The sequence below is a fragment of the Ixodes scapularis genome, unplaced genomic scaffold (genome assembly GCF_016920785.2).
Source record: "Ixodes scapularis isolate PalLabHiFi unplaced genomic scaffold, ASM1692078v2 PGA_scaffold8__174_contigs__length_109621045, whole genome shotgun sequence".
In the NCBI taxonomy this organism is placed as follows: Eukaryota; Metazoa; Arthropoda; class Arachnida; order Ixodida; family Ixodidae; genus Ixodes; species Ixodes scapularis.
In genome coordinates this window covers 29,765,218-29,779,543 of record NW_024609883.1, presented here as the reverse complement: position 1 = coordinate 29,779,543, position 14,326 = coordinate 29,765,218, and the positions used below count along the sequence as shown (strand labels likewise).

Genomic DNA, 14,326 nt, shown 5'->3' with positions numbered 1-14,326 from the left:
ACCCTGAGCGCAACGCGGACCTGGAAACGGCCTACGACCACAATGCAGACTTGAGTGTCAAGAAAACAACTAATAGAAGAAAATGGAAAGTGGTCACACACACACACACAAAAAGAAACAAAAAAAAATTCTGTTTTGCTTTTTGTATATTTGACCCCGCTGGGGCAATACGTCAAGGTTTTCTTTTGTTTCTCTTCTTTTTGTCGTCAGTCCATCACCTATTGCTCTCACGAACACTGTCGGTAAGCGAACATTGATAAGCAGAGAACAGTGCAGGAAACTAACTACGAACTGGATGACCTCTCGAAATGCCAACAAATGGTCCGCAACGTTGAGTGCCTTTCTGAACGCTACCTACTTGAATAAGCTGCGACCACTGCCGTGGCTATTATATAGGTTCTCTTTGTTATTCATTCTCTCATATCCGTATCCCAAGTTCGTTTATAGTGAACTCTTCATATACGAAATATGGATTGTAGTTAAACGATGCGTCTAAGGTGCGCCACAGGACGTGATATTCAGCAATGTCACTATTGGCGAGGTGCTCTGACCCGTTTGTTGCCCCCACAGCTCGGCGTTTACCCAACACAAGACCTGCGCACACGCTCATGTTCATGTCATTTTTTTTAATAGAGCGCGGGGCACAGTGTAATAGAAAATACCGACAATTAGTGAAGTGGCGTCAAGTGCCGGATCTCTCCCGAAAGCAGTCGTCAGAGGTTGCGAGCTTGACCCACTTGGGCTTTTGTGCCGAGCTGAGCATCATGTTTGCTGCATTGTTCATGCAGGCCGGAGTGGTAACAAAAGAGCCCCTCCTCCCCCTCACCGGAGAACACGGACTCCACCCGAACGCTGACGCCGCGTTCGGTTGACATTCTCGCAAGTTCGAGAACCTTGTCGTCTGATCGGAGTTACGAATGCTCTACGCGCCGAACGTTCTACGCCGAATGTTCCAGAAACCCACGCGGGCGCAAAAGGTGCTCCGAGTGGCGGTCCGGAGTCAGTCTCGCCCCAGCGCTCGATCCTGCTGTTGCGCCGACATCGACGCCTGCGACGCAAGCCTTTCTCAATGCGGAGGGCAAGTTCGTCTGCTCCTTGCGCAGGGGGTAGCGGTGACGTCACAACGCCGAGCCCTGATTGGCTGATTGCGACCCCCTCTCTGAGCGTCGTCTGCTCCTTTGCAACGTCGTCTGCTCGCAACGTCGTCCGCGTCTGTCTTACCTTTCCTGCGACTTTCGGAAGGCCAGATTCACAAAATGAAACGAAATTTTCGTAAGCTTTGCGCAGGTTGCGACGAAATCCTACGACAGCTCCGAAGCTCGCGTGGCCGACAGCGTCGCGGTCGCGACGACCCACGGACGTTTATTTTTCTACGTGGGCTTCTCACGCGTCCCGACATCAAGCAGCAAGAAAAAAGTACTTGAAACAGACCACGACGAACAAGAACGCTGGATCCACAAATGCCCAGGAAAAGCTCCAATGGCCACGATTAAACCGAACACGACCAAGCGAGTACGGCAGTTAGGCCTAACAGGCACTCCGCGCGACTCCGCGACCGTCTGACCACGACCGGCTGGCGTGCTGAATAGAATATGCCCGCGCGATCCTTGTGAACCCTTCCCGTATTATACTTTGATCGCTGACCTCAATTATAGATTAAGAGGTCAATGTCTTCCTCTTGTTATCTCCTTGTTTCCGGAGGCAACGGTGACTCTCGCCGGTGAAAAAGCGGTGAATCTGCGACAGACGCAGGAAAGGTAAAGCAGCCATCGCTTTGACTAGCAGACGTAAAGCAGACGACGTTGACTGCGCCAACCCGCCGACGCCGTTAAAGAATGAGGGGTCCCGCCGCACACCAAAGGAGAGAAAAAGTATTTCGGAGGGAACTTGCGGACACTAACATGCTCACTCTCGGTTTTTAGTAAACAAACCTCGGCGCCTCAGGACACCTCGCCACCTTTGACTCCCCTCCTTGATGCTCGTCTGCTAGTTGTTAGACAAAAACAACGTACCGCTCGAGTTATTTAGTCTGCCCTCTCTGAAAGACGAAGTCGAGCTCGCTTATAAAGTCGCAGGAGAGGTAAGACAGGCGCAGACGATGTTGCGAGCAGACAACGTTGCAAAGGAGCAGACGACGCTGAGATAGGGGGTCGCGATCAGCCAATCAGGGCTTGGCGCTCTGACGTCACCGCTACTTCCTTTCTCATGCGCAGAAGGCGAAAATGAGCCCACTTGCGAGGCGTATTTTGGGTTGGGCACAAGTTCGCTCATCAAACTTTTAGCTTCTTCAGTTATTCGCCCCCTCATCATTTGACATTCGTGGCAATATGCTCCTTATAGTTGGACTGCATAAAATAGCCCTGCGATACTTTTTTTTTTCTTTTTCCGTTTTGTGTTGTTGCGTGCTAATAAACCATTCTCGTAACCTAGACTTGCGTAGCTGTATAATTGTCGTTGTCACTGACGTCGATACAAATTACGCAATGCGGAAGTATCTTCAGAAGTGTTTAAAATACATTTCTAAGTATTTGTACTCTACTCAAAATATATTACAGTGAAAGTAACTTGAGTTGTATTTTAAGTACTTTATGAAGCAGGTATTTAGTAACTTCACTTGAATACTTTTATCGAGTATTTTGTCCAACACTGGCTGGCAGCAACACTCAGACGGCAAATTACCGGTTTATTCTTTGGAATTTGGCTTTTAAACGAAATGGAGCGTGCAAAAAATATATATAAAAGTATATAAAAGGTTGTGTTCTGTTTTATGGCTAAACCTTTACAAAGTGGGAAAAAAAAATTCTTCATCTGGCAATTTTTTTTAGTATTGTGTCCCTGGAGTGCAAGGTAGCGCTGCTTTTAGTATACCCAGTATGCTGCGCTTCGTGGACATGAATGGGAGGACCGCTCTCGCCCCTGCGGTCATCGCACCTCCCTTTCTAGCCCACCATATCAAAAGATCATCGCAGCTCTCGTTTCTTCTAATCATCGTCATCGTCATCATTAGCTGTTTATTTTGTGTGTTCATTAACAGCTAAAGGCCTGGAATATGAGGCACAGAAAAAGCAACTAACATTTAGAGATGTCGATGTCCCATCAATGGTGTTGTACACTGTTATGTGCGAGTCGTGAAATTAGATATTACGGTGTAATTAACGAATGAAGTAGCGATGAAACTCAGTAGAACTTACGAAAGTGAATACAAAATAACTCAAATGAGACTCCCATAAAATAGGTTGGACATATTGGTCAAAGAAGCCCTTAACATTTGAATGTCTAAGTTGAAGGTATCGATAGTGGTTATACTGAAGGTGTTATAAAAAGGTTGACTTTCAACTGAGAAAGTGGGAGTAATCACTTAGCACTACTCCCGGAAAGTAGCAGACATGAGGCACGAAAAATGAGTTAATTTATTTATTTATTTATGCAAGAAAAGGAGATTTCTTTTTTTCAGCGGTGAATGCCATTTAATTTCGTTGCACCTTAATTGACTTTTTAGTAATTGCCAGTATTCCGGGAAGTAGCGCTACATGAGTATATTGTTGCGTTCGTGTAACCCTTGAAAGGTGTGCATAGTTGAAACATATAGATAGAAAACGTGTATAGTCATAATAACGTGTTGAGGCCATGGAAATATTTAGCGCAGTTTTGCAGTCATGTATAGTTTGCTGAAATTAAGTATAAACCGCATGGAAGCGATTTGGCAAGTGGCGAGACAAGCGATGGCGACCCGCTTCGCTGTCGCTCGGTCAGTCGCGCGACGAAGCAAACCGCATGAAAGCGACGGGATCAAGTGACCAAGGCGATGAGCGACGTTTTCTAAAAAAAGCAAAAAACCGATCATCGCGACGAGCGGCAGTGATAAATCTTCGTCGCTCGCTAAATCACTTGCATTCGGTCCAGCCTTGATACTTAGGTGTAGAGTTTCGAGCAAGCCACACAGTTTGCTAATGGCCACAATTTGAGCAATTGCGTCGTGTGTATATTAACACAGCAGGAAGTTAGTCAGCCCGAGTGCTCGACAAGTTGTCGGTCTATACGGACTACCCTGTGGCCCTCTTTGGCGCTGTACATCCCTTCTCGAGGTCCATTTTAGTATTACTGTAAGAAAATGGCAAGAAACACTAGGCACGACGGAAATACAAATAAAATAGCTTTGGTTAGCATACGCCAAAACGGCTGATCTCGTGGGGCGCACGAAAAGCGAGACACTTACGAGAGAAGACATTCCAACCGCGAAGCCTTCCGCTGAGTCAGTCAGCCAAAACACTTTATTTAGAACAGCGTAAAGGATTAGGGGGAGACGGTGTGCCTCCGAGGTCCGAGCCAACTTGCTCCCGCCCCGTCTAGGAGGGCGGAAGCGAGTCTTGTGGGTTTTAGTACTACGTGTTCTACGATTTCCCTCTTGCATACGGCACACAACGTCTTCACTTCCTTATAGGTACCCATATAGTTTTCAAAACACCTGTTCGAGCTTCAAATAACAACCACCTTCCTCGTGAATTATCGTACCAGCGTTCTCTCCTTGTGTTCCGTTTTCGTGCCCTATACACAATGCAAGCTGATTTTCGATGCATTCATGCACTTTACATTTTCCTTTTGGATTCTTTTACTTCCTTTTTCGCGGAGGTAGCCTGCACTTTCCCCCAGCACGTGACTTTTGGTATTATTTAAATTGAAGTTTTCGGGTTCGGCCTGTCTTTAGTGTTCATTGTTTTTATATATAAATGGTTATATACCTTTCTCGCTCACCGCATGTCCTTCATCGTGTCTAGTCTTTGTTCAAATTTCAATTTACTGATCGCTTTCTTAACCTCGAAAGGTGACCATCCCACATCTCCCTGCAATCTATCATTTCGTGTATTCCCCATGTCCCCCAATGCTATAGCCAGCCCAAGCTCCTTTGCTGTGTCTCTCAACTCAACTGGAATTAAGATTTCACGCATAAAATCGCGTTGCCGAAAGACTGACCCAGGACTATGACTTCTTCCCGTATCCCGCCAACAATTTCACATCTATTGCAATTTTATAGTGCCTTATGCTTTGTAAGCGCAAACTCCTTTTCCTCTTCTTGCATATTTTCTTCCTGTTCTTCAAAGTATTGTTTTCCCTCATTCGGACATACCGTCAGATGTTTATTTTTGTCCACATGTCCTGTTAGAGTGCCTTTTATTTTGAGAAGGTTCCCTTACCCATCATCATAGACCATTATTCTTGACCTGTCGTTACTAAATTTCAGGCCCAGAGAGTGTCCTTCCTCTCCACATATCCTATCTAGCTCCCATAACATATCCCGGCTGTCTGCTAGCAGCACAATGTCGTCTGCCTAGAACAATCCTGGTGTAACTTGGTTTTGTTTCTTCCTTCTCTCCGTGTACGAAACATCAAAACGGAGGTGGCGACTGCGCCACTAAAGTAGGGAGAACAATAGAAGTATCGGGTGTCTGAGGAAAAAATGAAACATGTTTCTTCGGCCCACGTAAATAGACTACGCATTGCAGAAAGCTGAAACTCGATGAGAATACGTAGACAGTGGTAGAGAGCGGATGCGAAAGTTCCTGATCAAGATGTTGTCTCGATATACATTTTTAGTGGAAAAAACTAATTTCTCATTAACATTCGCATTCCTATCCGCTAGCTTCAATATGTGGCGGAATTTCAGCTTTTTGGAATACGTAGTTTATTTATGGGGACCGAAAAAACGGGTTTCCTTTCCTCTCGCGAACTCCTATTATTAGAAGAGAGAGAGAGAGAAACTTAGTTGGTTGTTTTGAAGAGGCTAGCAGCCTCGAAGACGACGCCGGCTACTTCATTTATTAGAAGTATACTCCAGATATTGGAATAAAACGTTAACTATGTTTAATACAAATACGAAACTAGCGTTTTAGTGTATTTTTTTCCCTATGAGAAGTTTGTGGAAATTTCGGAAGGGAACGCTAGACGCATACCACTCTTCATTCATCGTCTTTCATGTGGAAACGTGAAATTGCTCTCGTGGGTCGTGGGCCGTTGGCATTTCGCGGTGTTGAGGAGCAATCTGTGGACTTGACTGAATGATGGGCAGACAAGGAGAATATATCGTTTCCCCCGTCCCGCAACGACCTCCGGAACTCGCTAGGAATTCCGGAGCATTGGAGAGTTTACGTAGATCGTGTCGATACCTCCGATAACGACCCGATGACGATACGATGCAAGCGAAGAGGCGTCGGCGGAGCATCGGGTATTCGTATCGGAGTCATCGGAACGGTCTACTAAAATTCGCTACTGCAGGCAAGGCCAGCGGCGTGCATACGCAGCAGCGGCGTCTCCGTTGCGGAGAGCGTAGCGAAGGAGGAAAACGGTGTGTCCGGTTCTCGTAGCACGTTGTGGAGGGCTTTGCGAGACGCGGAAAACGATCTACAATAATTCGTATTATGTTGTTTGGAAATACCACAGGTGGACGTCGGCTCGTAGCAACATTCTGTTTTTTCTTTAGTATCTTTCGATCCAGGTAGCGTTATGGCTCGAACTTTCGTATCTTATCATCACCATTAGCGTCACATTCTCACTGAGTTTAAGCTTTCTGCGAAGCGCAGTTTATTTGTGCGTGCTAAAAAGCTTGGGTTTACCTTTCTCAATCGGATCCTGTAGAATTTAAACTGCGATCATTTCAACTTGTTTAGAAGAAAGTGTACACCCGTCTCGGGGAGGGAAGATTTCATTGTTTAATAATTATCGACGTCCCGTGCTCGAACGTCGAATGACGTGGTCACTTCACGTGACGTCATGGTGTGAAGTTGAGGTATCACGCGTGACGTCACGGTGTAAAGTCGTGGTGCTACGTGATGCCATGACATCACTTGACGTCAGGTCTCTCAACGTCGATTTCCCCACTAAATATAGCCGGGGTATTTATGCGTGGAAGGGTGGACAAGTGTTTTTGGGAGAAGGGGTTTCCGTTGAAATGCACTCCGTGCTTTCGAGCGAATAGACCGTATAACGAAGTACGACGTGTACCTTGACTACTGCGCAGGAAAGCGGCACCACCGAGGCGCGAAACGACGACGACGACGACCCCACGAACGCCGCTCCACGTGGTGGGGGCCTCGAGGACCTTGTGAACAGGACGTTGGCCCGTTGCCTAGAGGAGGCCAGACCCGAGATCGTCCTACAACACCGACACCGGTCCCGCCGCTGGGCGACGTCGATGGCCCAGCAGCTGCTGGAGCGAGCCCTGGTCGACGCCCGGGCCGAAATGGAGGCCAAGAAGCACAACGACTCGACGTCGCGCCCGTCTTCGAGCCCGACGAACGTCGTGGACGGAGAAGCGAGTCGATTGGCCGGAGAGATCCTGTCGGCTGCCGTCAGCGCCACCGCACAGACGCTACGCGAAGCGTCGCATCGGGAAGAGCGAGCGACTTCGGACAAAAGGCCTCCCACGGGTCAGCTCCCTCAGCAACAGCACGATCCGCCGGAAGTGCAGCAGCGGCATCAGCAGTCCCCTTCGGCGGCTCGGAGGTTGCTGACGTCAGCGCGGGACAAGGCCCATTTTTTAGCCGATCCTGCAACATCTCCTGAGCCGGCTCTGCGGGAGGTGTTGGGGGCAGGTGTTTCGTCGACAAAGAAGCCGAGCGAGCCGCGATGCGCCGAGATCGTGGTCCATGAGATGGACGACGAGCTCAGCGAGGCCGGCTCCGAGGACGTGGAGCTGCTTGGACACCGCTACGAGACCGCGGCGCCCAGGAGCAGCGTCCGCGGGGAGTCCCTGGCCACGGAACTGCGCCGCTGCCGGGAGCCCAGCCCCGGGGACAGCGGCGTCCAGTCCCAGGAGTCCGGGGACGAGGCGGCCGTGAGTGCCCGCGGGCCACGCCGCCCCCTTTTTCGTGCCTTTCTTCTCGGATGCCCAACCCCCACGACGAAGCCTGCAAGCAGTGATGTTTCGTGCTACCTCTTCGATATCGGCGGGAGATATCGAAAGACGTGTCTCGGTGTCCACCCTTCCCACCCCCTTTCCCCATCTTGGAAACGCGACCCGCTCTATTGGTCCTCGTTGAGGTTTCGACGAATTTGTGCGGAGATATGCACCCGAGTTATTTTGGAAATTTCATAGTTTGTTGCGGTGGCCAGGGTCGGCTTGCTATAAACAGCGTCGTAGCTGTTTTTAGCAACGACTCCTTGCTCAAAGAGTGATTGATCAGTGAGGACATACTAGCATCCAGAAGGGACACGCACGGGAACAACATGTTCACGATTTTTTTTTTTTTTTTATTATTAGCGAAGCATGCATGCCTGCTTGTGAACGCTCGCATCTCTGTTTGCGTGCATGCGTGTGTTTGTCCATGCATGCCCGCTCGTGTGCGTTCTGTGTCCGCGCCTGATGTGCGCGTAGTCTCTCAACGCGTAGGCTGGCTACTTGCAAGGCAACAACCGCTACGTAATAAACCTGTTCTCACTTACGGGACCTCAACTGAAGTTTACGAACGTACTTATTTTTCACCTTTTCTCCATCTCTCACGTGTTATTGTTTACAGCTGTATAGCATATTTTTTTTTTGTTAATTTCTGTTTTTTCACTTTCTGTCAAAACATTCACATTTTATACAATGCTTATCCCCTGGGCTAAAAACGTTGAGTCACTGGGCTCTGGATGCATGCGCGAAGTCTGATATTTCGCACATGCTCAGAAAGCATTCCACGGCCCAGGAGACAAAGATGACAGCGCTCAAAAGGCACTTATTAGAATGATCTAATGAGGGAAGGGCGGGGCAAAGGGAAGAGGAACAAAGTACTCGGAACATCACTACGGGCGGCTTCAGTTGGGAGTCCAAGAGCTCATAGGGGTCGCGCACTAACCATCGTTGCCTGCTTTTTTTGTTTCCTCCCTAAAGGTTTCGGCAATCGCAGCCTCCTAGAGAAAGCCTCTAGTTACCCACGGCAAGTTCCTGAAGTTGCTAGCCTCCTAGCAGCAGCTCCTTCTAAGTCCTTTTCCGGCCTAGAGCCACTGATTAAGCCACGCGTTAGGGTGACGACACTTGAGCCGTCTTGGTGCATAAAAGCAGTGTTGGCAGTTATATAAATCTTCGTCTCGCAAAGAAATGCCTCCTCCAGATATCGTAAGACACTTCGTTAGCGAAAGAGCGAAACGATATTGTTCGAGCTTCCTGAGACCGTATTGAGTCTTCTAATTGCAACCATTTCCGTCCACTCTGCGCTAAGCAACAGATTGGCAGCGCCCAGAAAACGGTCGGGGAAGTTGATACTTTATAAACGTATGCCTATTCTTTGGTCGGGTCTTCGAATTTCTTTGCTCATTGTACATGAAGGCAATGTTGAAGAGCATTTCTAGCAAGCTTGTATGCTGCGACTGCTGTAGCGCTGCAAAGGGAGACGGAGCCTTGTCAGCTGGTTTAGGCCACCTTTTGCTCTACTCTCCCAGACAGACGTGCTTTCTAAATAAACTTTAATTTGTCGTTCATTCGAAGCCAGTAAATAAGCTACTCCTAGAGTATCGGCACCCCAGGCCCCGATCTTCTTCTGGGTGCCTCCATTTTGGTGCTCAATGCAGAGCGGGTGCCATTAGCGATAGTTACGATTCGAAAATGTTACTTCCTTTAGATGAAGTGTCAGGGAACCCAGGCGATATCGTATTATTCTGCCGCGTACTATTCTAACTTTCCGGGTGGACAGAATAGCGTTTCTTGCGATTTCAGACGAAGCCTCGGATGACTGGTAACACTCATTTCACGCATCGAGGTAACACATCCTAGATAAGAAGGACGGAGTGCTGAATCTTCCATGTCACTCTAAGGACCCGAGTGCTGCGCCAGCGTTTGGATCACACTCGTGTCCTCGCTGACAGGACGCGAGTTTCGGCCGAACGCTATTGCGGCACTCGTGCCCCGCGTTCCGAGTGCAAATTCAGCACTAGGGTCTTCCCATCTCGTTGATCAAGGTGGCTGATGTGCCGTTGTCCCTGAAGCCTGGCTCACTTGGTGTCTCTGGTCCGGCCTGTCCGCGGCCCCCGAGTGACCGCACTTGTTTCCCCGCACAGGCGAAGCAAGCGTCCGCGTCGTCGACAGCGAGGCGCTGGAGGACCAAACTGATGGCAGGCTTTGCTCCAGGAACGGGGTCCCGAATTTGCTGCTCCATCGTATGACCGGCCCGACCACGTTCCCGACTGGTGCCTTAGGAAGAGGGGAAAGCAACACCACAAACGCTCGTCTCGAGGCTCCTAGACCATCGTCTCACCAGTCGACGCTTCTTCCACCACTGTGTGATCATAAGGACTTAGCCATAGTAGCTATTAAGTGATGTCATTTCCTTCTCGATTACTTTATTCTTGATTTACGTAGCTCGATATGTTTTCACTGTCCACGTCCGCAGACATATTATACAATTTTTGTTTGTGCACGGATGCAGAAATACCGCCTCGTCCTTTGCCCACGGCCTTCGTGAAGAACTCGGGTGGCCTTGCTGCGTCGCCAGCCTGGTAGATTTGTGAACGCCGTCATCCGCCGTGGGAAAAAAAGAAAAAACTGCGATCTAGCGTGAAATTAATTATGCGCATTTGCAATAATTGCCACGAATATGGCGGACCAAGCCGATGCCGTGTGGTACAGAGGGCCTCGGTGCATGGCGGGGGAACTTGATGAAGTAACCAAATGGGAAACAAGACGGGCTTCACGCGGAACTCATAAATGACACAGCGCTGCCGGCGGGGATGATGCTGCGCTGAGCTCGTCAGCAGCCGTTTCACGTCGACTATTCGCTTTCTGGGAGGTGTCTGCCGAGCATTGTCGGTGTATTCCCTTTCAAGAGGGCTGTTTCAAAGCGCCAACTTGTTAAAAGAAAGAGAAAAAAAAAAAAAAAAAAAAAAAAGAAGCCCGCAAGGAGAAATGTTTTTATTGGCTGCAAAGAGCCAGGTGCGCAGAGTCAATATAGAACTAGTAAGTTGGAGGTTCGAACCCCAGTAACTTCGTCACTGAGGGCGTTCTTGAAAACATTTTCTAGATCAATATGGTGAGGGTTTCGTGTTTTCCGGGTTGATATTAAACCAAATTCGGCGTGTTTTTTTTTTTTTTTTTTTCCGGGATTTATTTTTGTTACATATTTGGTGCCTTTTGGCGTCAATATTTGGTGTAAAAAAAAAAAGGCTTTAATCGGGATATTTATTGTACAAAATATACGACGGGGCTCCCCAACCCCAAGGGAACCCTGTGCCCGACCCGAATACTTGAAACACCGGCTAGCATTGATAGGGGACGCATACAGGATAAAGGCGCGGCTCCCAAGAAGTTCAGTGCGCGCTGTGTTTCGGATCCCAATAAACTTGAGGTTAGATGTTTTCTTTCCGTAGAGCTTGCTTTTCTCTTGCGCGAGGGCAGCCCTAATTTTTGGGGTTTTGTGGTTTTCCCCGATTTCGATAAAGCCGGCTCGGAGGTTAAATTTTGGTGGGCGTCTAGCGGTATTTAACGAATGCACGGAACCTTAACTAAGGCGGCGTGTCAAAAAATAGCTTCCATATTACGTGGGAAAGGGCCGGGCGCTGGAAAGCGACTGTTTTTGCGACTTTGAGAGCGGGGAGCTTTCTCGTGTTCGGCTTTTTGCGCCGCTAGTCTAGACGTAGACGATATATATAAAACCCGCGTTTGTTACCTTCGTCAAATCACAGCCTGCTTGCACCCGGTGTAGACGCACGCGAAATCTAGTCGATAAGAACCCACCAGTGAACGAAGTACCTTGCTTTGTGTTCGCGAACTTTCTGTTTTGAACTGTGTCGATTTTGTCGTTTTACCAGACTCGAGCAAAGCTAGTTTACGGCAACACTAAACGAGTTCTAACATACACAGAAAGCTCTTGCGCTCAGGCTGGACTAGAGTGACATATACGTCTCCTCCGCTTTTCGAATATCGGGCACAGTTTGAATTTCGGTGGCCTTCCCTTATGTTGCGCGTTCCATATTTTGTAGTGAATTATTCACCCGAAGATTCAGCAAAAAAGAGCTTGAGCCATATTGAGATTCCTAGAATGCGTTGAGCGCCACTCTTGCAGTCACGGTCAGCGTAAGAAAGACAAGGCGTGTCCTATCGCTCCTCTGCCAATAAGATCAGTGCATTTGTCGCTAAGAATACCGAAGAGCGAATCACGAAGCTATGAGCGGGAATGTTAAAAGCCACGCTCTCCTCTCCTATTACAGAGCTGAAAACAAGCTAGCAATATTGCGGGTTTTTTTCTTGTACACCGACAGCGGTCGTTTTTTTTTTTATTATTTTATTTATCACAGCCGTGATTCGTCCAATGTAGTACTGTATAATCTTTTCCAATATAGAGAAGCCTGCCAACCCTTAAACGGGTACGGGGAGGGGTTTGGGAGGGGGAGGGGGGGGGGAGGGGGGAAATGCAGCGGAGATGAATCTGATGCTAAAGTGAAGGACCCCCCCAATACACGCTATACCCTCCGAGTTATATTTCTGCACGGTGGAAGGATCCACGATTCATAACTGCCTCGCCATTTCTGTCTGGCAAGCACCGCTACTGTAACAGAAAACCCCGGGGCTGGCTTGTTCGAAACCAAACGAATCACTGTCTCGTGTGAACCGCTTCTCATTAAAAAAAAAAAAAAAATCTAGCGGTGTGGTCGAGTTCAGCTACGGTTTCTGGGACGCGTCTTCGAATGTTGTGTTTAGCGGCAGCGCCCATACATCAAAATTAGTTCCAAAGTGGCAAGAAATGGCGTCGCAGAAACCCGCGTGTCATTTTGTCTGGTGTCGCAATCCTGGTGGCTGGTGCTACAAGTCCCGCCGACGGCCGGTGACAAAGTGACGCTTTTCTGGCGTCACCAGAGGGACATTGAGGGACCACTTCTTAGCAGACGGTAAACCCACCAATCGGAGACGCGTTTCCTGGCGCCGTATAGTCTCTCAAACCTACCAAACACACCCGCTCGAGCGCCACCAATCTGCAGCCGAGAGGACATGATTTTGTACGAGGTGCGCTGCCGAAAATTGTTCCAGTCGTCGAAACAATGTTCTTGTTATGTCGGCGGCAGTGTTCTTTGTTCGACTATGCATTCTATTCCATCGTGAAGTCGGGTTCACACATGCATTTAAGCGCTGAGATAACGCAAAGTCTGCGCTGCATGAGCGGTGCAGACTTTGTACGTGTGAGCAACAAAAAGCCGGTGTCACGTGTATCAAATCACCGATACAGTTCCGATACAGCGCCTTGTCTATTGCGCTGAGTAAGTGCTGTTTTGTATGTGTGAACGGGCTGCAGGTCGAACAGCGAATGGTAGCCCCCTCGAGCCAATCAGAGCCACAGAACGAGCCACGTGGCGACTTTCCGCGGGAGCGAACCCTGGTGGTATACGTTTTCATGTGCCTAGCTCCTACCTTCTGATTGGTCGCTGGGACGCCGCAGCTTTCGCCGTTTACCAGCCTATTGAACCTTTACAAACATAGGGTTAAAAGAAAAAAAAAAAAAAAAGAAACATCGCCTTAGCGTGGTCAGTTCTTTGAGGACACCTTTGGCCGCAGCCAACCTGATCGGTGCTTTAAATGAGACGGCCGCGAGATGGCGACGCATTTTGTTTCGACCAAACCGCCCCAAATGTGTAGATAAGAGCTATACGCCGCGCGGTCGCGGATCTTGTGACATTGTCGAAAAAAAAAAAAGCACGTGGCAATCGTGTACAGTTATTGAAGAAAGTTGAGTGATGCACTAGGGGTGAATAAAGATGCACTCGTTAACCCAAAGTTGGTTGTTGTAATCTTTTCACATTGTTGTTTGGGTTTGTGCAGCGCGCCATGCATCGGGCGCGAGCAGGCGACGAGAAGTTTTGGTGGCGCCCTCTTCTGGTTCCTACCCGTGAAGTCACGAGAAGAATTATCCGACCTAGAAGTCCGATGGTGGTGCGAAATGCAGGGACCGTCGATGTTAACAGTCGGACATCACTCTTATGGGGAGTATTCACTGGACGCCATATTTGTTGGTGCTGTTTAGAGCGCATGCTCAGAACGAGCTCACATCAATTAGGCTGCTAAGACCGGCACTCTTGATGGTGCGGAATGCACGTAGAAAAAGAACTGTGGAAGCTCGCCATCAGCATGCGCTCAGCATTCGCGCACACAGCTATGGCCGCCAGTGAATACTCCCTATAGGGAGTATTCGCTGGCGACCATAGCTGTGTGCGCGGTTGCTGAGCGAGTGTCGTCGGCGAGCTTCCGCAGTTCTTTTGCAACGTGCATTCCGCACCGGCATGATCGCCGGTCTTAGCAGGCTATAGACGCTTTGCAGCAGCTGTGCATGGACGCCGCCATAACTGACCTTTAGTTTTTGTTTCCTCCTAT

The 14,326-nt window shown here is 48.8% G+C and overlaps 1 protein-coding gene across 1 annotated transcript; it reads left to right on the top strand.

The window, feature by feature from the left end:
* The first annotated feature begins 7,017 nt into the window (after nucleotides 1-7,017).
* On the top strand, nucleotides 7,018-13,732 carry LOC120837919. The gene is made up of 2 exons (XM_040207564.2): nucleotides 7,018-7,828; nucleotides 10,030-13,732. The coding sequence occupies exons 1-2, from the start codon at nucleotides 7,187-7,189 to the stop codon at nucleotides 10,132-10,134; spliced, it is 747 nt and encodes a 248-aa protein (XP_040063498.1). The 5' UTR covers nucleotides 7,018-7,186; the 3' UTR covers nucleotides 10,135-13,732.
* Nucleotides 13,733-14,326: the final 594 nt, after the last annotated feature.